General features: G+C 36.1%; 1 protein-coding gene across 5 annotated transcripts in view; it reads left to right on the forward strand.

Annotated features, from left to right (window-relative positions):
* The window catches only part of TANC2 (tetratricopeptide repeat, ankyrin repeat and coiled-coil containing 2), a 366596-nt gene that overhangs the window by 125285 nt on the left and 217211 nt on the right, over positions 1-24100 (forward strand). For 3 of the 5 annotated variants that reach the window (XM_069541692.1, XM_069541693.1, XM_069541694.1), the window contains exon 4: positions 5289-5471. In XM_069541692.1, the coding sequence (XP_069397793.1) occupies positions 5289-5471 (183 nt within the window). The remainder of the gene's footprint in view (positions 1-5288; positions 5472-24100) is intronic. The other 2 variants (XM_069541695.1, XM_069541696.1) reach the window with 1 other exon arrangement.

Genomic DNA, 24100 nt, shown 5'->3' on the forward strand with positions numbered 1-24100 from the left:
TACGTGCATGTGCTCAGTCGTGTTTCTTTGTGACCCCATGGCGTGTAGCCCGCCAGGCTCCCTCGTCCATGGAATTTTCCAGGCAAGAATACTGGAGTGGGTTGCCATTTCCTACTCCAGGGGATCTTTCTGACCCAGGGATCAAACCTGCATCTCCTGCATTGGCAGGCGGATTGTTCACCATTGTGCCACCTGGGAAGTGTAAAATATTATAATTCCATATAAAATTATAGTAAAATACTGTAATTCCTTATAAATCAGTCTCATGTCTATTTATGAAAGCCCCCAAATTAGAAATCTGTTAAGAAAAAGACTTGATAAATAGGTCTAGGAAATACAGTATTCATCTGATCACAGCTCCAGAGAGAAAGAGAAAAGAACCATTGGAAGAGAAGAATTAGTCAGTGTAGCGAAAGAAAGGACCTAGTGACTAGTGAGAAATAAAAAGTTAAGACCTATTCTGGTAAAATTTCTGAAATCCAAAGATAAGGAATAAGTCCTAGATTTCTACCAAGAGAAGTTTTGGGGAAAGATAGAGTGATCTGGACTATGGTGATAATGGAAGAAATGAAGAGAACATGGCAGATTTGAATTCTACTCGAGATTGATAATCTGCAGAATAGCTTTTGCATTTGTTGCAAGGGGCTGTGATGGGAAGAAATGATTACTAGGCTTTGGTTTGAGTAAATACATAAGTAGGTGGTAAATATATATAATATTTTTAATTGAGGTAATTTTACCCATTTTATTGTGTATAATTCAGTGGACTTTAGTACATTTACAGTGTTGTACAAACATCACTGCTATATAATCCATCACCCCAAAAGGAAACCTGTACCTATTAAGCATTCAGTCCCCATTCCTGAAGTCAAAACCTAATCTCCTTTCTGTCTGGATTTGCTTTTTCTGAACATTTCATATATATGTTTCATATAAACATTTCATACAACGTGTAGCATTTTTTAGTCTGGCTTCTTTCACTTAGTATACTGTTTTCAAAGTTTTATCAGTATTGTAGCATGAATCAAGCCTTTACTATTTTTATTGCTGAATAATATTTCATCATAATATGTCACATTTTCTTTATTGATTCACCAGCTAATGATGTTTGAGTCGTTTCAGTTTGGGGCTATTTGAATAATGCTGCTGTGAATGCCCTGGTTTTTCCTTGAAAACCTGTTTTCGTTGCCTTTGGGTATACACTTAGAAGAGGGTTGGACTGGATTAGATGGTAATTCTGTGTCTAACTTTTTGAGGAACTGCAAAAATGTTTTAGACAGCAGCTATAACGTCTCATATTCCCACCAGCAGTGTATGAAGGTTCTAGTTTTTCCACATCCTTACCAACACTTCCCTGTTGTTGTTTTAACAGTATCACACTGAGTGTGAAGTGGTATTGCATGTAATACCATGTGCTTGTTTTTGAAAAAAATTTCCCCTCAGTTTTATTGAGATATGATAGACAAATAAAAATTGTATCTGTTTAAGGTGTACATGATATTTAATGAATATTACATTGTGAAATGTTTGCCGCAATTAAGCCGATTAAGATATCCACCACCTCACGTGTTTACCCTTTTTGTGTGTTTGTGTGAAAATATTTGAGATCTACTCTCTTAGCATATTTTAAGTATGCTGCTGCTAAGTCGCTTCAGTCGTGTCCGACTCTGTGCGACCCTAGAGACGGCAGCCCACCAGGCTCCCCCATCCCTGGGATTCTTCAGGCAAAAACACTGGAGTGGGTTGCCATTTCCTTCTCCAATTTTAAGTATACAATATATTATTTTTTTGCTGTAGTCACCATGGTGTACGTTAGGTCTTCAGAACTTATTCATCTAATAACTGAAAGTTTTTACCCTTTGACCAACATCTCCCTTTTGCCTCTACTTCCTAGCACCTGGTAACCACCATTCTCCTCTCTGCTACTATGATTTTGATCTTATTTTTTTAGATTCCACATATAAGTGAGATTATGTGGAGATATTTCTTTCTGTGTCTGGTTATTAGCTTAATGTCCCCCAGGTTCTGTGTTGTTGCAAGTAAAAGAAGTCCTTTTTTTTTTAAGGCTGAGTAGTATTCCTTGGAGAGAGAGTGTGTGTATATGTGTGTAAAATCACATTTTCTTCATCCATCCATCCATCCGTTGGCAGACACTGAAGTTGTTCCTATATTGTGGCTACTTTGAATAATGCTGCAGTGAACATGGGAGTGCAGATATCTCTTTGAGATAGTGATTATATTTCCTTTTGGTATATACTCAGAAGTAGGTTAGTTGGATCATATGGTAGTTCTATTTTTAATTTTTGAGGGCTCTCCATTACTGTTTTCCATAATGGTTGTACCAATTTATATTCCCACCAACAATGTATAGGGGTTCCTTTTTGTCCGCATCACTGCCAATCTTGTTATCTTTTGACATTTTGATAATAACTGTCCTAACAGGTGTGAGGTGGTATCTCATTGTGATTTTGATTTTTGTGATTGATGATTGTTGATGTTGATTGCTTTTTCATGTGCCTGTTGGCTATTTGTATTTATTCTTTGGGAAATATTTATTCACATCCTTTGCCCATTTTTAATTAGGTTTTGTTTTTGTTATGAGTATGGGTACCTTACACATTTTTAGTATTAATCCCTTTTCAGATATATGGTTTGCAAATATTTTTACCCATTCTGTGGTTGCTTTTTCATTTTGTTAACACTTTCCTTTGCTGTGCAGAAGCTTTTTAGTTTGATATAGTTTCACTTGTTTTTATTGGTTGTACTTTTGATGTCAAATCCAAAACAAAATCGTTTTCAAGATGAATTACATGGATTTTTCCTCCAAGGTTTTCTTCTAAGAACTTTATGATTTCAGGGCTTCAGTCAGTTCAGTTCAGTTGCTCAGTCGTGTCTGACTCTTTGCGACACCATGAATCGCAGCACACCAGGCCTCCCTGTCCATCACCAACTCCCGGAGTTCACTCAAACTCAACATCCATTGAGTCGGTGATGCCATTCAGCCATCTCATCCTCTGTCGTCCCCTTCTCCTCCTGCCCCATCCCTCCCAGCATCAGAGTCCTTTCCAATGAGTCAGCTCTTCGCATGAGGTCGCCAAAGTACTGGAGTTTCAGCTTTAGCATCATTCCTTCCAAAGAACACCCAGGACTGATCTCCCTTAGAATGGGCTGGTTGGATCTCCTTGCAGTCCATGGGACTCTCAAGAGTCTTCTCCAACACCACAGTTCAAAAGCATCTATTTTTCGGTGCTCAGCTTTCTTCACAGTCCAACTCTCACATCCATACCTGACTACTGGAAAAACCATAGCCTTACGTCTGTCTTTAACCCATTTTCTGTTGACTTTCGTATGTGGGGTCAGACAAGGATCCAGTTTCACTTTTCGCATGTGATTATGCACTTTTTTCCAATACTGTTTATTGAAGAGACAGTCCTTTCCCCATTGTGTATTCTTGGTGCCCTATCAAAGGTTAGTTGACCACATATGCATGGATTTATTTCTAGATTCTCTGTTCTCTTCCACTGATCTATGTGTCTGTTTTTATGCTAGTACCAAACTGTTTTACTACTGCTTTGTAATATAATTTGAAATGAGGAAGTGTCAGCTTTGTTCTTCTGGCTCAAGATTACTTGATTACATTAGCTGTTTAGAGCTTTTGTGAAAGATTGTGAAGGAATTTTAGGATTTTTTTTTTCTATTTCTGTGAAAAAATGTCATTGGAATTTTTATAGAGATTACATTGGGTCTGTAGATTAGTTTGGGTAGGAAGAACATTTTGATAATTATTACAGTCCATTAACACAGGAAATCTTTCCATTTATTTATGTCTTCAATTTCTTCATCAGAATCTTATAGTTCTCAATGTACAGATCTTTCACCTTGGTTAAATACATTCCTAAGTATTTTAATCTGTTTGGTGTTAAGCATACTACTTTAAATTCTGTTCCTTATTGTTCTGTGTTCCCTCTGAGGCTATTTATTTTGCATAGTCTTTCTGACTTGCTTTTTTCATGTTATGTTTCTTTGTTATTGTTAGTTAAGGGTCAGATATTATATATGAAAATGGTGGAAGTAATCTGAGACCTATGATGATGTTATCGTCCTCTGAGAAGATTGATGTTTATAGTTTCTGGCAGGCACAAGCAATCTGAGATTGCCTTGATTAAATTTTCTGGTGCACATTTAGAGCTGAGCTTCAGTCCTATAAAGGCCAGTCTAGTTTTGGTTTATACTCACTCCTAGAATGTAGCCCTTTGGGGTTCCAAACAAAGTCCCTCTTAGAAACTTGGTTCTCCCAGCTTGTCTTCCCAGCTCTGTAAAATTGTCAATGACTTAGCCTTTCAGATGCTACTAAACGAAAAGCGAACCCACATACAGGTCTCAGTCTTCTTGTAATTCTTCATCATGCTGTTAACTCTCCAGTGCCTTTAGGAAGATTTTAAAAACGTATACAGTTGTAGTTTTCTACAACTGGGCAAAATTGGTCTGAAGTATGTAATCTGCCATTACCAGAAGTAGAAGCCAACAGCATATCTGTGGAAGTAAACAACATATCATTTACTCTTTTTTTTAAAATGTTTGAGCAGATTCAAAAATCACCATATAATGTTAGTCTTACCCACTTGTATTTTCATGTGCATTCTTGGAGAAAGAGAATAAGAAATAGTTACAGTAATCCTACCAGGAGTTGCACAGATTGCATTGTCAAGCAGGTGAATATCTTCTTTCATGTTGGTTTTATCAGGGACAATTGAAGATCGTTGTTCTAATTATAACACTTGTTGTGTTGTACTGAATTATTATTTTTTAAAGATTTTTTTTGATGTGGACCATTTTCAAAGTCCCCGTTGAATTTGTCATAATATTGCTTCTGTTTTATGTTCTGCTTTTTTGGCCATGAGGCATGTGAGACCCCAGCTCCCGAACCAGGGGTTGAACCTGCACCCCACCCCCTGCATTGGAGGTGAAGTCCCAACCACTTGACCGCTAGGGAAGTCCCCTGTAATTATTATGTGACTACATTGCTCATGAACCAGTGAACCATTACAAGGAGGAATCCTATCTTATTCTTGTTCAGTTTCTTAGTGCTAGACCTCAAAATAAGTACCCAGTAATGGAGAAATGAACGAATGTGTTGGGAATACCTTTTTTGTCTTTTGAGAGTGAAGAATCAGTATCAGGATACACCGTGCTGAGTCATCCAGAAAGGTCAGTTTTAATAGAGAAGAATTTTAGGAGATGAACCTCTTCTCACCAGCTCTTTTGTCCTGTCTTCTCCTGTCTCATAGGTGGCATCTCCACAGAAAGCGACTGTGCTTTTGAGCCAGACTACGCCGTCCCACCACTTCCCGTGAGTGAAGGTATGCAGCACATTCGGATTATGGAGGGCATGTCTCGCTCTCTTCCATCCTCCCCCTTACTCACACATCAGTCTATCAGTGTTCGGCTCCAACCTGTGAAGAAGTTAACTGGTAAGGACTTTACCTACGTTGAGTATGTTTAACAGGAAACCTAACAGTATGCACTCTAGATCATAGCAAGTATGTTTATGTGCATCTCTAGGTTTTTCCTCTTTGGCCTTTCTAATGTCACAGACTCTTGGAAAGTAGAGCTCCCACTGATTTTAATTTAGGAAATTAGACTAGTGCTCCGTTTGACAGATTGATGTATTTATTTTCTAAATGATCCATCTGTTGTGGACATATTTCTCCAGGCTTTCAGGAAATTTCTGGTTTTGCAAGAATATACTGTTGTTCTGATTGCATTTATCAGCTTGTTCATGTCAGATTACCAGATGGAGATATTGTAATTTTAGAATAATGAAAGCTTCATAGTTCAGTAAGGGTACATATTTTTTGTCTGAAATCTTGATTTGTATTTTTCATACCTATTTTTAACAGCTGATTTAGATGTTAACCTCTCCATGGTACTCTCCATGTTTACCTCTCCAACTTCTTAAAATATTCACTATAGTATAGGTTGTGGATTGACTTTAACATGATCTCACAGTATGTATTATACAGTCAGATCAAGTTGTTAGGTATCAAACTGTGTCTTTACTAAATGAACTTTTATCTCTTAAAGCTTTTTCAGGAAAAAAGATTTAATATGTTAAATGATACTTATGTGCAAAAGTATGTATGCCTGGGTCATTTTGTTAGATTTCTTTTAACGTTATTAGTTTATATCCAGTATCAGTAAGTTGACTGGCATTGAATGGATTATGAGTGCATGGAGGCAAGAAATGAAGTCATTCCCAAAGGATATATTGACTTCCTCCTACGTGTCTGGCATTGAGTTAGACAATAGAGTTGATTATCAAACAACAGTTCAAAAGATAATAAAATGATGGGGGGAAATGAGATTTTCAGACTTCCGTCTATTTTGAATAAAACTTGCATTACAGTGTTTATAATTTTCATCAAAATGATAATATTTATTCTATAGACCTGCAGAGCATAAGTTATGCTCTTATATTGTTTATTTTTGCTTTAGGCATCTTCAAATGACTGACTCAGAGTCTGTTTTGATTCTTGGATTAGGTAAAAATCAATAAAATAGCTTAATAGCATTTTACTAAAATACTTATTCCTTCTGTTATCTAAAAATAGGAAAATTATATGTAATTGGTCTTGAATAAAAATTTCAATGCTTAGAAATTTCCCCTTTTTCTTACAGTTTAAGGTATTATTGATTACTGAAAATGCAAATAACCAAATCTAATGGCTGCCAAGTGATGTGCTTCATTTTACCACACATATGGGAAGAAATAGCAAGAAAAATTGTTTCCTTATAGGACTTAGCTGTATTGCCCAAGATTTTAGAGATACCGCTTTCCTGTCCCATTTGACTACTCCAGTTTGAACTTCAGCTTAAATAGACAACCTTTAGGTAACCCGAAAGATAAGTACATATGACAACAAAACCAACAACATGCCTGGAAACAGAGAGGTGGTAGAGGGAAGCAGCAGTAAGCATCCTTGGTTAATTACACGTGTGAACTATGCAGGTTTAATATTACGATGCTTGAAAGGTAAGTATCCTCTCAGATCATTTTGTTTTATTCACTGAAGAGGTTTTCAAAGCCCTAAGAGTTTTAAGTTTGAAGATGCATTTTAAAATATCTGAACAAAAGAAATCTATCTCCTGAAAGAGGATGCCGTGAAAACTTTTCTGTGGCAGATTTTCCGCCAAGTGAATTAAGTGATAAAAATCTTCTGGTTTAACCCAGAATGAAATTACTTTGGAATTTAAATTAAAAAGATTATTTAGTAGATTACTCATCAGTTATCTTTCCTTTCCTAATTATATTTTGGTATAAATAAGTAAAAAGAACATTGAATGGAAAAAGATTAACTGACCATAAGGGAATGTCCTTCAGAGAATTGTTCTTAACAAAATACATTAATTGAATATGGCCATTAGGGCTACACTTACTAATCTATCCATTTCCATTCATTTAAACTTCCAGCTACCTTATCTTGCTTATATTCATATTATAACCAAACTGAATAAGTAGGGCCAGATAGTTATCTTTTTCTGTTTTCTTTCTGACTTTGTCTAATATTTAGTCCCCTTCCTATGCTACCATCAACGTGGTTTGCTTGTTTTTCTGTGCTCCTTGTTTAGGACCTACTAGATTAGGCACTGCTCTAGATACAGTAGACAGAGTGCAGGAAGAGGCACTTGAAGCCCCTGCCTTTGAAGATGTTTACATTCCAGTTGTGAGGGAGCTGTAATAAACAATAACCAATAAATAAATAATTTTAGATAGCAAGTACCGTAAGGGTAATAAAGTAGGAAAAGGGAGTGAGAAGGACTGGGGCAAAGTGGTTGGGGAGAATCAGAGGAGGAGCTGTTTGAACTGAGGCTCAGTGATAAAGAATGTGCCTGCAGTGTAGGAGCCCCATGTTCACTATCTGGGTCTGGAAGATCCTCTGGAGGAGGGCATGGCAACCCACTCCAGTGTTCTTGCCTGGAGAGTCCCATGACAGAGGAGCCTGGCCACAGTCCACATAGTCTCAAAGAGTCAGACACGACAGAAGCTACTTAGCATGCTCACATGCTGAACAACAAAACGAAGCCGGTCATGGGAAGGGCTGGGATCAGAGCCTTCCAGGCAGAGGGAACAACCAGAACAAAACTCCTAAAGCAGAAATCAGTGCTGGTGAGTTGAAGAATTAGAGAGAAGGCAGTGTGACCTCAGCAGAATAAGTCAGAGGGGAGGGGTGTATCAAATAGTTGAAGACATGGGCAAAAGCCAGAGTTTTTTATGATCATGGTAGGAACCTACTCTGTAGGATTTTTAGCAGAGCTGGAATGGGAAATAATATGATCTGATTTACCTGTTTATCAGAACTTGACGGCACATGTGTTATGAGTGGCCTGTGAGGGTCTAGAGCAGTGGTCTGCAACCTCTTTGGCACTGGTTTCATGGAAGACAGTTTTTCCACAGACCAGGTTGAGGGGGTTGGTTTAGGGATGATTCTAGTGCATTATGTTGATTGTGTACTTTATTTCTATTATTATTATATCAGCTCTACCTCAGATCATTGGGCCCTAGATCTCGGAGGTTGGGGACCCCTGGTCTAGAGAATCCCACATTCATTAACCATGGGTGTGTTTTCCAGATCTTTAACAAGTCTTTACCTTCTGACAAGTTAATAGAGTATTGAAAGACAATCTTTCTTTTTGTTTGTTTTATCAAGTAAAACATAAGAGTAACATTTCCCTGTTACTGTTTTTTTATAACCTTTGTACTTTCAACATGTTTGTCGTAGTCCTTCACGCAGTTGTATGTGAAGATCTGTTTCCAAATACTTTGACTTATCTTTAGTCTCACGGGAGTGAGAATGGGGAAAAGGCCTTCTCAAGAATAAAGATATTATTCTTGAAAACTAAGTATGTGTGTGTGTGTGTGTATAATTTTTTTTTAGTATATATAGCTCTATCCAGTACAAAAACAGGTTACAGTAAAAGTGGTTGAGAGAGGAATGGGCTCTGTGGTCATGCTACTTGTGTCTGTATTGCAGCCCTGAGAAAGTCACTTAACTACTCCCTTGCTTCTGTTTCTTCATCTGCAAAGTGGGGTTAACGATCCCTCCTACCTCATGGATAGTCAAACCTGTCCCTTGATGGTTACCGGTTGCTTAATACATGCATAAGTACATGTATTTGTTGTTGCTAAGTCGTGTCAGACTCTTCATGACCTCAGGGACTGCAGCACACCAGGCTTCTCTGTCCTTCGCTGTTTCCCAGAGTTTGCTCAAACTCATGTCCATTGAGGCAGTGATGCTATCTAACCTCCCCTTCTCCTTTTGTCTTTGATCTAAATGCTCAGAATGTGTGAGCAGTTATTGTTGACAAAACTGTTTAAATTTGGTGAGAAGTTTTTAAAAACTCTATTGAACATTAGATACCAATTTGGAACTTTAAAATTTGTCGTGTTTTAAAAATTATACCTTTAATGAGTAATAGTAACAGTGATAACAATTCTCATTTGAGTGCCTGTTGTGTGACATACCATATAAACGCATATTCTTCACATGTATCTCCATTTTACACATGAATAAATGAAGCCTTAGAAAGGTAAAATGTCTTTCCCAAAATAATACAACAAAGAAGAGATCAAAGCCAGAATTAATACCTAAGCCTTTAAACTCCAAATGAGGTTCATTTTACCAGTGAAAAAATTGAGATTTATAGAATTTACCCAAGGCATCTGGTGTATCAGTTAAGACTTTTTGTTTGAAAAAAAAAGTAATAAGACATAGCCATGGTTTAAGGAATATAGGGAAACTAGAATACCTGGAGGCTGGTCGTGCCTCAAGGGTCATTTGGCTTAGTTGGATATTGCTTTGCTTTAGGAGGCACGGAAGAGAGAGTGCAGAAACACACCATTGGCCCTAGTTAACTGTGGTAACAGAATTGCCACTGTTCTCGAGCTTCTTATTCAGTATCTTTCCAAGATGTTTTTGTTCATAATATCATAAGGTCCCTCAGGGTGCTACTTAACATGTAGAAATTGGGAGTGCCAGTAGTTTATTCATCCACACTTAATGAATTTACACTCTGAGTTTAGTAGAAGTTAAATTTTGAGTATTCATACTGTTAGTAGAGCTGTAAATTGGCACACTGTTTTGGCAGGACAGTTTGAAATAGGTGTCAGAATTGTAATGCTCATCATCTTTGACCCAACAATTGTATTACTAAGAGTTTATTTTATAAATAAATGTGAACAAATTTAAAAATTGTTATGTGTGTGTGTGTATATGTAATACTGTTTATGTAGTAAAAAAAGTCTATCAGTAATAGTCATCTATTTATGTTTTTAAATGATATGCAAACATACACATATCACACATGCATTCATTTGGTGGTGAAGTGGAGAAATGATAGCTTGAACTTAGAAGCAGGAGGAGAAAGACATGAATTTTGTTGTATGCCCTTCTGTAATGTTTGTGTGTCTGTGTGTAAAACCCATTCTCAAGAGGCACTATAACAAAATGGACCCTGACTGCCCTTTCCTAATTGTGTCAGCTTGTTCAAAGTTGCTTCAAGTCTCTATACTTCAGTTTCCTTGTTTCTAAAATAAGGATTAAAATAGTATTTACCTCATAAGACTGTTAAGAGAATTGGATGGGTTGATTTGTATAAAGCTCATAAGGCAATGTCTGGCATAGAATAAGCAGTCCAGTAAATGTTAATAATGATCATTATTAAATTTTAAAACAGATTTGTGTAAAATAAATAATAAAATAGATTGCTATCAGCTGTCAAATATGAATTCTGAGCCTTTGAAACATGACCTTCAAGTAATTTATTTAATTGCCTTAAGTAAGTCCCTCTCCTGTTATAGGGAGTTAACCTTAGAATACTGATGTTAAAAAAGCAAAAAAAATACTGATGTCAAATGGATTAGTATCTAGCCTCTGGGAAAAGATTTTTTGGCCTGATTTTTAAAGTATTTGCTACCAATAGGTTGTAATGACCATGTGGCAGTCCAATTTAGATGGTAAATAATTCGCAATATCCAGTACAGTCATGCTGCAGCCTAGTTATTTTAGACGCTAGCTAAAGCCAAAATATTGTTTTCAGTATTCATAAAATGAAATTATTAACTTGTTTCTGAGACATCCTGGGAAAATTGCTTAAAGCTATTTTGACATTAAAAAGAGCCTATATGGTTAGCCTACATAGTTTGATACATTGTAGTGTACTTATGATATGTTCTTTGCAAAGGAATAATTGTCTTGCAATTTTTAGAACCATTGAAATTCAAGGAGTACATTAGTAAATTTTATTAGAAAAAAATAACAGGGTTGCTATGAAGATTAACATTTCTTAAACATACAATCTAGCTAGCATATAATAAGAATTGATAAGTGTTACTTTTCTTTTAATTTTATGCCTTGGACAAAGTGGAAACATAGTTTGAGAAAATTATTGAAAAGGCACTTTGGAAATATAAAGAGCCTGGAGATCATGTTAGTCTCTGTAGTCTGATTTATCTCAGTACATTCATGCTACATAGCGTAAGAGTAAATAACTAGGTTATAACTAGGGAGTTATAACCAAGGAGCAAGTTGGGCAGGGTGGCAGTGGATGAAAAATTCCTAAGAGGAGAAGTCAAGGGTAGGGGAACTCTTGCTGAAGATCTGGGTAATTAGATTCCAAGTGTGGGATATTCTTGCTGAACTGACTTCGTAGGATTCTTGCTACAGCGCGGCTAAGCTGAGGCCTTGTCAAATAATTGGGTTTGACATCAAGCAATAGGGATTGGCTACAGTGGTGTGTTGTACAACACAGGGAATATAGCCAGTATTCTGTAATAACTGTAAATGGAGTGTCACTTTTAAAAATCGTCAGTGGGTAGATGGGTGGCTACCTACTGATGGCTCAGTGGTAAAGAATCCACATGCCAAGCAGGAGACAACAGATTGATCCCTGGATTGGGAAGATCCACTGGGGAAGGAAATGGCAACTCACTCCAGTGTTCTTGCCTGGGAAATCCCATGGACAAAGGAGCCTGGCGGGCTACAGTCCATGGTGCTGCAAAGAGTCAGACATGACTTAGCAGCTGAGCAGCAGGTAGGTAGGTAGGTAGGTAGGTAGGTAGGTTGGTAGATAGAGGACTCAGAGCAGCCTAATTACATTTTAGTTAAGGGGAGAGTCTCTGTCAGCATATATATTTTGAACACCTTAACGACAACATACATTATCCAACAGAGTTCTTTCTTTGGTGTTTGCACATACTGGATTTGCAACATAATTAAATTTACTCTTTAGATTTTTATAGAAACATAAGGTAGAAGTTTGTATTAATATATAGCAAATACTTTTCTACTAATTTTTGCATATTTGACTGGAAGTTATTCATACAGAATAAAAGCATTATTTATGCTATCATGGTATTTACTTATAGTGGACTTATGTAAGGTAGTTGTAGTATTGCTGTGTAAATTCCACTGAAACACAGTTGTTCTATCTTCCTCTCTATTCAACCACTACTAGGTAAAGTTTGCAAAAATGACAAAATGTCCCTTTATGGAAAAAGGGCCAAATCCTCTGGTCAGGATCAGCGATGTAAAGGAACCTCTGGACTCAATTACTCAAACATTTTAGGGTCAAAGTTGACTTAGCCAAGTATATGCAAAATTGTAAGAAACCATGATAGTATTTTTTAATAGATCTCTTGTCAGTATTTACCTATGGGAAGTCATCCTTTATAAACTTGTGCTCAGTTTCCCATTTCCTTGTATCTCTCTAAAGGGTCATTGCCTCCTACAATGTATTCTTTTTTTGTTTGAAAATCAATATTTCTAAAAGAAAATAGTGTCTTCCTAGGAAAATTACAGCATATACTACAGATAAGGATAATTCCCAGCTAGATGTTTTTATAATTTTCCTGCAAAACAGTTATTATTAACCATCATCTGTGTTCAAAAAAAAAAAAGATTTCTGAGATGTGTTCTTTTCTTTGATGTACCGTTTAACTGGTAAGCAGATGAGCTGATTTGCTACTTTCTTTTTCTGTCTTAGCATTATTAGTTGTTTGGTTCTGATTTTGATCATAGAAAACTGAGTCACCTTGGCTAGTCTAAACAGAAAGACTTTTAGTAAAGGTTTATGATGGCTTTCAGAATCTCTTAAGAAGGCCTGACTGCAGTCAGAAACTTCACCACCCTGCAGTCCTAGAGGAGCAACATGACGACCTCTATCACAGTTGCCCTGGAGGAACCAGATGCTTCTTCACTGCAGAGTTTATCATATACTAATGGGTTTTCTTTTCCCCAGTGTGCACATATGTATATGTGTATGTTTGAGTGTTTCTATTAGAAAACAAGAAATACTGAAAGTGAATTTACTATTCATTTAACTCAAGGAGACAGAAGCATAAGTAAACATAAAAGAAGTAATCAGAAAAAAATTAAAAGCAAAAATGAATACAAGTAAAATACAGAATAAAATCCTTGATCAGTCAAGCTGCAAACAAGTTCATTGAATAGATTAAGAGAGTAGAAAATTCTTTTGACCAGTATAATTTTCCATCATAGTGGAAAAGAGCGAGATGAGTTAAATAACTCATAGGGCACACAGAGCAAGAAGTGAAATAGCCACTGATAATAATGTTCTTTGTTATAATAGAATATATAGTATACAGGTTTATAGTAGGACCACATAAAAACTAGATAAATGGAGGAAAACAGACTGTAAAACTGACCCAAGTAAACAAAAATATGACTAGCCCAGTAACCAGAAAAATCAAAGAACCCTAAGAATCAGCAGGTCCAGATGATTTTGCAGTTTTACTAAACTTTTAGGTAATAGTAATAATAGATAATGTTTATTGAGCTGTTTCTGTGTTCCAGACAGTATGAAATGCTTTACATAGTGAGCAGATTTAATTTTCATGGCAATCTAAGTGGATAGTCAGTGGCTTCTACGTCAGAACTTTCAGTAATGGCAAGCTTTCTGCTTTGTCCTTAGCCTGTTCTTTTGTTGAATAGTTTTAACCATCAATTTTCCATTTAAAAGTGAAAGTGTAGTCGCTTAGTCATGTCCAGTTCTTTGCAACCCCATGGACTGTAGCCTGTCAGGCTCCTCTTCCGTGAAATTCTCTAGGCAAGAATACTGGAGTGGATTGCCATTCCCTTCTCCAGGAGATCTTCCCGACCTAGGAATCAAACCAAGGTCTCCTGCATTGCAGGCAGATTCTTTACCGTCTGAGCTACCCGGAAAGCCCCAATTTACGTTATGTGCAAATATCCTCTGTTGTTTCCACCTAGTACTTTTGTTCATTTATGACATAAATGAACTTCCTCTTTCACATGGCAGTCCTTTATATCCTGGAAAGCCATTTTCATATCTGCTTTCTCTAGCTTAAGAGACTTTGTTTAAGACCTATCCGGTATTAAGGTGGTACTACATCTGTTACTTTCTTTATCGTCTAGTCTGATAATTATATTAAAATGGACATGAGATAATTTCAGAATTACTTTCCTTTGTGACCCTTTATTGATTCTCAGTGAGCGTTTTTCCTTTTAATAAGATTTTGTAGAAGCTATTATGATATTCATATTTTCTTACTTACTAGTCCTCCTAATTTCCTGCATGGGTTTACAAAGATTTTGTTAGTAGTTTCACGTTCTGTCTTCATGTTCTTTTAGAACTCAAATGTAAATTTTGTGGTCCTGGATTTCAGGTATATGTTTTTAAACTCATAACTTGGACTTCAGTGACTTCTTAACAATGTTTATCTTACTCTTTTTAGTTTAAATATGATTAATGGAGAAGATTAAAGCAGAATAAGGAGTAATTGTTCTATCTCTTGCTTAGAGGCAGGATGTTAAGCATGACAAACTCTGCAGTCAGTTAATACTTGTTATACAGGGTTCAAGCCCTGGCTTTGCCACTTATTAGCTGTATGACCTTGCTCAAGCCACTTAAATCCTCTGAGCATGTTTTCTAATCTGTATTATAATGCTATCATTATTCTTATTATTTCTGCCTCACAAGGTATTGTATGGATTAAATAAGATAATATGTATGGTCAAGTACAGCTGATTGATTCGTAAATGGAAGCTTAGAACAATATCATTACATTTATTATCTTTCCCATACACTAAATCTGGCCTCATGTTTATTTATGTTATTTATTATTATTATTTATTATTTTCATGATTTATTCTAAAAATATCCAGACCTTTTTTTTTTTTTTTTGGCTGTCTTAAAAACAGCTCTCCTCGTTAGGGGCTCTGTTCTTCCTTAACAATATAATTAGAGGGTTTTCCACTCTTCATCTTTGATTATATCCTTCTGTCTTTATATGTTTCTATTCTGGACACAAATCCGTATTTATCAGAGAATTCATGGTATGCCCACGTTTCTTTATATTATTTTGTACATTTGTGGTTGTGTAAATTCCTTTTTAATTTTTAATCTATACTCGCAAGCTGGCTTCTCTGTTAGAATTACTGACTATTGGCACACAACTTCCTTTCGGTGCTTTTTGTTTGGAAATCTACTTGCCTAAAATCTGAAGTATAGAGTTGACTTTTTCCAGCATTCCTATTAGAGTGGTGATCCAATACAGAGATGTTTGTATAGATAAATTTCTCTGTGTGCCAAGCAGTTACTGTATCAGACCTGTAAGCATGATCTGACAGTTACTACCATGAAACCCTGTTACATTCAGTACTGTGCCCTGGATGTAATTCTCAATATTTGAAAGAGCCTAAAAAAAAAAAATGTACATTTACTTGTTGTAAAGTTATAGAGGCTAGCTTATTTTTTTTGGATGAAATTATATCACCTTTTCTGTGATCAGCTTATGTTTACTTGAAACTCCAGTTAATAGTTTGTTATATCTGTTTGAATTAATAAATGAAATTTTGGTATATAAAATCTCTTAAAATTTAAGTCTGTGTGGAGGAAAATAACAAAAGGAATCCTGACAGGTGAAAAAGTTGACAATTACTTGGTTGATAATCTCTGATACTCTTTTGAGCTAATGTGTGGTGTTTCTCAGAACTGAATATCACTTTTAAAGATGGTAGTGGAGTTTATAGGAAAAAAAATTTTTTATTGTCGAAGCTTCCTTTGTGATTTCCCCCAGAAAACTTACCACAGTTTTCTGGCACAGTTCCTAGGAAGTCTGTTTTTAAGCCTAATTGTCCCTGTTTTCCCTACTTATCTACCCACCTGCTCTGCAATATGAGCAGTTCAAAAAGTGTCAGATGTTGAATATAAGTACTAAATAATATTGGTCGTTAGTAATACCCTTCAGTCACAAAGTATTATGAAAGGCAAAAAAGTAAATATCCATGATTCAAAAGAAATCCTCTCAGTGACTCTCCAGACAGGAAGTAAATTATAGCATGGGATTATATAAAGCGTGTGTGCTCAGTTGTGTTTGACTCTTTGCAGCCCTGTGGACAACTCTTCTGTCCATGGAATTTTCCAGGCAAGAATACTGGAGTGGGTTGCCATTTCCCATTCCAGGGGCTCTTCCTGACCAAGGGATTGAACTTGTATTTCTTGCATCTCCTGCATTGGCAGGCAGATTCTGTACCACTGCACTGCCTGAGAAGCCCCATTTAAAGCTAAGCAGAGGATATATATTCACTTTATAATAACAGAGCTTATTATAATGCTAAACCATGGGTTTTTTTCTCATTATAGAAAATTATGTGCCCTAAATGATATATTCCACTTGTAAGAATAATAAATACATTCTTGCTGTTCAGTGGCTCAGTTGTGTCCCACTCTCTGTGACCCCATGGACTGAGGCATGCCAGGCTTCCCTGTCCTTCACCATCTCCCAGAGCTTGCTCAAACACATGTCCATTGAATCGGTGATGCCATCCAACCGTCTCATCCTCTTCGTCTCCTTCTCTTCCTGCCATCTGTCTTTCTGAGAATCAGGGTCTTCTCCATTGAGCCAGCTCTCCACTTGAGGTGGTCAAAGTATTGAAGCTTCAGCATCAGTCCTTCCAATGAATATTCAGGGTTGATTTCCTTTAGAATTAACTGGTTTGATCCCCTGGAAGCCCAATGGACTCTCAAGAGTCCTCTCCAACACCACCGTTAAAAAGCATCAATTCTTTGGCGCTCAGCCTTCTTTATGGTCCAACTCATGGCAGGACAGAATTCTCCCTCTTTGATGAATATTTTAAACACCAGAGGGCAGAGTGTTTCAAAGGACATTTTCTTTGTCATAAATACATTATCCCATTATCATTCATTCTTTCATGTCATTGGCTGCATATTAAAAAATAAGAAATATGCCCGTTCGAGAATCATCTGTGTGTCTGAGTGATCTGATTTGTTTAGACAACATCATGAGTGATATTCTAGTATATACGAGTTAGTTAATCTATGTTTTCCCTCTTTTTCTAGTTAAAGTCTGTATTTCTGGCTTCTGAAAGTGACTATATGTACATCTATTATCATTTAGTGATTTTCATAAATTCAAGATTTACTTAGTGAATTAAGTAAAATGAGAGAAAGGAGATTGATAAGTACACGCTTTTAGTTCTGCTTATCCATAAAAACTTTCTGAAAAAGCCACCTGCCAGCTAATGATCTTTTTCAAATATTGGGATTGTAATTTAGAGATCACATTGAGGAAATTTTATTCAAGGGTTAGGTAATAAAGTCAACATAGCAAGTAAAAACTGTATATAATAAAAGTTATCCCCAGAAATCCCTTAAGTACCATTCATAGCATTCATTAAGCAGAAATACTGCTTCTCACTATGTTCAGCCTTGCCAGTTTTTAAAACTCCTTTATTGACCACCAAATGAATAGTTGGCTCATGGGTAGAGGCCACATTATATGATTTTTAAAGAATATGTTTCCTTTCTCTTCTCTGTTAGTCATCAGTCTTCTCTTAGATGTTGAAGTCCTAATCTGGAGTAGTAGCCATTCCTGGGAAAGAAAAAAAGCAAAATTAGAATTTAGCCAAGGGTTGAGTTTCTATAATAAGTAGTATGAATACTTTCTTACTTCTGTGACAATAGAGAGTTCATATATTCACCTCTTCATAAGTATTACCCTACCTTCAAGCACTATATGGTTTAGCATTGATGTTTACTGCTGCTGCTGCTAAGTCGCTTCAGTTGTGTCCAACTCTGTGTGACCCCATAGACGGCAGCCTACCAGGCTTGACCGTCCCTGGGATTCTCAAGGCAAGAATACTGGAGTGGGTTGCCATTTCCTTCTCCAGTGCATGGAAGTGAAAAGTGAGAGTGAAGTCGCTCAGTCGTGTCCGACTCTTCGTGACCCCATGGACTGCAGCCCACCAGGCTCCTCCGTCCATGGGATTTTCCAGGCAAGAGTACTGGAGTGGGTTGCCATTGCCTTCTCCGAGCACTGATGTTTACTCCTTAGCAAAAACTTATAAAGGGAGGTGTTGGAAAAAGAATAAAAAGAATATAAAACTCTGTGTAAGGTTTAGAATGATTTACCTAAATTAATCATAAGGGAGTTAAAAATTAGTGCTCAGGGGAATAGCTTAGTCTCTTAAATCTCTTCCTACCCTTAAGTTAAACCTAATTAAAAAAATAAAAGCAAAACCTATGTACTTTGTCTTTTAAAGTATCTTAACCACGTCCTTATCCCTATCAGCTCCTACAAAGCATATGCAACATTAAAATGAAAATCAGTGAAAAAATGATTTGTTACCCAGGTTTGCATTTTTTCCAAAAGTAGTCTGGAATCTAATGTGTGGATCAGCTCAGCATGATTTGGGGGAGAAGGGAACTTTCCCTGTTTTTTTCTGAATTACTGAGTTATTGGTATTTTAAAAGATACAAAGAGAATTTCCCTTAAAAATAACCACTGAGGCCAAAAAAAAAAAATTGATTAAAAAAAATATACTAAGTAAATTAGTCTGTCAGGGAAATGGAGAACAGAGGTATGCTATCCATAAAATTTTCAAATCTTACCTGTTAGTGTTAGTTGCTTAGTCATGTCTGACTTTTTGTGACCCCCCCGCCCCCCCTGCCCCGCCATGAACTGTAGCCTGCCTGGCTCCTCTGTCTATAGGATTCTTGAGTCAAGAATACTGGAGTGGGTTGCTATTTTCTTCTCCAGGGGATTTTTCCAACCCAGGAGTAGAACCTGGATCCCTGAATTGCAAGCGGATTCTTAACTGAGCCACTAGGGAAGCCTTCAAATCTCACATAAATGCTCATTTTTAGGTTTGCCTTATAATTTCCTAGTTAACTGAGAGGAAAAAGTAATTGAAGATGATTTGAAACAAGTTTCTTATTTTGCATGGTCTTTACTAGTACCATTCTATAGATTGCTTATACTTCAAGCAAGTATAAGCAAGATTGCTTATACTTATCTCCAAGTTATTATCTAAAGATGTTTATACAAGTTATGATGGGGCAGTAGAATTATGTGATTATCTTTATATACCATTAACACTAGTCCATGGAGTCTCTGTTTATCATGATTCTAAAATGAAATTTTGTTGTTTTTATTTGCCAAGTCATGTCCAAATTTTCTGTGATCCCATGGACTGTAGCCCACCAGGTTCCTCTGTCCATGGGATTTCCCAGTCAAGAATACTGCAGTGGGTTGCCATTTCCTCCTCCGTGGAATCTTCCTGACCCAGGGATTGAACCCACATCTCCTGCATTCGCAGGCAGATTCTTTACCACTGAGCTACCCCAAATGAATTAGCTTCTGAGGCAAATATGTACAATATGTTGACACCAAATATTCAAACATAAAAACTAGCCTGAAAAAGTATTTACTCTTTTTTTTTTTAGTATTTACTCTTTTAGACTATTTGTCTTGTCTGTTGAGTTCTATTGAAATCCATTTTTCCTTTTCATCTTTGCTATTTTGCTTAATAGGTATTTTAAAATAATATGACATAGATTTTTAGAGTTTCAAGCCTTTGCATTGCATTATTTTATTTCCACAGAAGCTTTAGGAAGAAAGTAGAAAATATGTTGTTACCTACCCACATTTTACTGATAAAGAATTTGAGGGTTGAGCTAAGTGACTTACCCAAGGTTATATCTAGAAAGCAACTGAACCATTATCAAAACACAGTCAGGAGACTCTCCAAGTGCATGTCCTTTCTACTACATCGCAGTCCTTTTATTCACATTTTACTGAGCTTATCATCATTTATGGAGAGTAATGCACCATAAATTGATGACTAACAAATTATAATTATCCCCAAATTATTATTACAGTGATAAGGCTGCCCACATAAGAGAACAGTATAATAAAATGATTACCTAATTGTTTTGCTTTAGTTTCTGAACGTTTCATTAAATATGTGGTGATGGGAAAGAAACCCATATTGATATGATACAGAACAATTCCATGTAGAACTGCCCTATCTAAAATAGATGTATAGTACTAGTGAACCATGCTTCAGAAGACTAGTGAAAGATTTTTTTCTCTGAACAAGTCAGTTCAGAACCTTGTCTCCAGTACTGCAGAGTGCCATTACCACTGCTGAATCCAAGCATTGACACTTTCCCTAGCTCCCTCTTCTCCATGGTTCTTTTTTGAAGCTCTTCTGCTGTCCCCTGAAAGAAAAGGGACTCCTCTGGACTCCAGAGAGGTGAAGAGAAGCTGTGACAGGAGAAAAGTTCTCCAGGCTCAGGGCAAGGTCATCAGAAGCATGAAGTGGGATACTCACCCTTTCTCACCAGTGACTGACATAGCAATTTCCTTGATCGCATGTGAAGGTTGTGAGCATTTTCAGGGCAGTTAGTGTCTTTTGCACCTCTCTCTCTCCATAAGGAATACAGGGTGGGTAGTATGCCTCTCTTTGAAATTGAAAGCATGGCTACTGTATTAGTCAACTGATGATTCTGCAGTTTTGGTGTATCTGGCTGCTCCATCTGAATGGAAGGTGTTTAATCAGGTTTTTAACATCTCTATTTAAAAATAAATTTTCTGCTATGTCATATTTTAGTCCCTTATTTATCACTGCCTAATTTTACCATTTAACCCAATGAAATGTAAAGGTATTACAGGCCCATATTCACTTGCTAAAGTATTACTGATCTATTTAGAAACCTCAATATGCAGTTTTTTTGTGTGTCTGTTTAGTTACTGTATTTTGCAATACATATTCACATAGTTCTGATTTAGGAATTCAGAGGAATAAGATCCAAGGAGGAATCAGTAAGAACGTAGTTTATTGCTTTAAGGCATGAGGAGCTTACAGCTCTTTAATATAAATTGTTCCCAGAATCCATGTCACAGCTCCTTATATGGCGCTGCTTTTTTCCCTTCGGTTGCTATGACAACAGCAGCACTGCACCATTCATCAGCTCTGGACCTGGGCTGCATTGCTAGCCTTCCGTGTTACTCCTGAATGTTAAGAACACCCGTGAATCATTCACTATGTTAACGCTGCGCCATTAGAAACCTAAGAACCAGTTCTTCCAGCAATTTGCTCTAACCGAAGGATAAAGTAAACTGCGCCACAGAGAAAAATTATGTAAAAATATTTTTTTCCTAAGAGAATCTTACAATCTATATTTGCTGCAGTATTCTGAAAGGATAAGCTTATATCAGGCAGTCTAATGAAAAGAACTCGTCTATGTAATCTTTCTTGAAATCATTAGCTGTTCAAAACAAATACCACCTTGAATCTCTGGATACAGGAAGAAGCAGGTGATGTTGTTAGGGGTTCTAAGGTCCTCTGGGAGCATCACTTGTGCTTTGGGACCATAACCAGCATCTGCTAGAAGAAGTATCACCTGTAACGCACAGTAAGTTCTGGGCAGTGTGAATTGCTGGCTGGAGGAGATTAAAGTGTGGATCGTGACTGATGTGTCAGACCTGGTAACAGCATGACCAGTGAGTAAAAAGAAGCCTTTCAGGTTTAGTAGAAAAGACTGTAGAGTATTGACTAATGAGGAAGAAAAACTAAAGCCTGTGAGTATGATGAGTAGAGTATTTGTGTGTTACAGGGAATTTGTGTGTTACAGGGCTTTCTGAGCTGTGAGGCCTACTTTGAGCTTTGTGGAAGAAGAAACGCAACCTACAAGAATTTTACACTTAGTTTTCAGGGGAGCCATTAAGAAATGTGATTAGGCACATTATTTAACTTTCAATTGTGTGTTCTTTTACTTGTGTGTGTATATATATAAATTTTTTAAAAATAGTTTTATATTTTTAAAAATAATACTTCACTGTAAGGAGAGCTGCTTAAGTCAGTGTTTTAATGAAATATGAAGGTCAGGTTGTCTTTTTTTGTTGTTGTTAGATTGTGATTCCAAAATAGATTTCTACTTCCTATTGCAGTATCTTATAAATAAATACATTTTTAAAAATAACAGTATGGAAAACTAGAATTTTGTAAGCGTATTTCCTTAGTACATCAAATCTTTCTTATTTCATTAACTGGAGTGCTTACAGATGGATGTTCTTGTATAGTTTAAGGATTTTTTTTTAACTTGACCTTATTTGTTAGTTATGTTGATTTATATTGTCTGTTTTCCCAGGTGAGGGGGTGAATTAGAGAGTTACCATTTCATACTTGTATTTTTAGACCACTTGGTAATTATCAATTTTAAGAGAAATTGGATTTATAGATTAAATTTTCTCAAAAGACTCTGCTCATCTCTGGCTTTTGTTTTCTTTTTTTAGTTATTTAGCTAACCATGACAACTTAGAAATATACTAAAAGTAGGAACTTGATTTTTCAAAATTAGAATATTTAGACTGATCTTCAGCCACCTAACAAAGGAAAAAAGCATTTCATCTGGGCTTATTTTTTCAGTTATTTATCTTCTTAAATTGTTCTTCTTAAATACATGTTGTTCAGAGTAGATAGATTCCAAAGACATAACTGGTTTCCTTTATTTTAGATTAAATTACTGTAAATCTATACATATGACTTTGCCCAATGTTTAAGAACCTTTAAGTAGGGAGAACTAATATATTAAAGGATGGTGAAAGTACCAATCACTTATACTTACTGTCATTAGTAGTAATATTTTCCTTCTATTTGAAAACCTGTAATTAATAGGTTAAATTGATTCACATTTTAACCGTTTCCATGTAAGAAAATATGAATTTTAAAATTTATATTTAGTAACTCTGTACATTGTAAGTTGACACTCCTTTTTGACTAATCTATCCTCATAATTGTATATATACAAAGGGTTTTATATTTCATTGTCTCTGAAATCATAATTCTCATTAATAATAACAAAGACTGATTTGGATATTTTTAATAAAGATAGCATTTTTAATAACAGATTTACTCATTTTAAAGTAATCTCCCTTGGCAGATGCTCTGATTTTTTTTTTTTTTAATGTTTGGGTCCTTGCCTAATGGATATATTCCTGAAAGATTATATGTAAGTGTATTTGTTTGTAAATTGTCTAATTAAAAATCTGCTAGTGAAGCTCCTTATTTTGAGAAATTCTGCAGTTGATTTGATGAATCTGTGTATCATATCCTAGGTTTTCTTAAAGTAAGAGCCATCCAATTTATTTCAGTATCTAGGGTTTCAACTTGTAGATTTAACTGGCAGCATTCTGTGAAAAATATTAAACCTCATGCTTTGGACTTAAAGTTTAACCCCTTAATGTCAAGATAGTTTGACATCTTCAGGTTTACTTTCTGAAATCCTTTAAAGTCTTTACAATATGTTTCATATAACAGATAACTGGGTAAAATTTTAGTTGAAAGTAGGCATTGCTTTCATTTGGGGGAAAAAGTTCTAGTGAATAAATAATATATAAAATGTATAAGTATAAAAGGCTTAGGTTTCTTCCCTAGTTTCCATTAACTAGGTATTGTCATCCTAATACCACTTCTGAATGTTTGGAGAATTGTTAGTACCACTAATAAACTTTTACTAGAAAATAAGCTCCTTATTTCTCTCAGGATCTATATTAAGATTGAAATCCTCATATTGGCAATGTTATTTTAAAAGAGTGATTCCTAGTTATTATTTCTCATGGGCATCAGTTCTAATATATCTCTGATAAATGTACCTTCTTTCCACCCCAACACTGTATGTTAACGCATTTGGGGGACTTCCCTGGCAGCCAGTGGTTAAGACTTTGCCTTCCAATCACAGGGTGCCAGATCAATCC

Source organism: Ovis canadensis, chromosome 11 (genome assembly GCF_042477335.2).
Source record: "Ovis canadensis isolate MfBH-ARS-UI-01 breed Bighorn chromosome 11, ARS-UI_OviCan_v2, whole genome shotgun sequence".
NCBI lineage: Eukaryota > Metazoa > Chordata > Mammalia > Artiodactyla > Bovidae > Ovis > Ovis canadensis.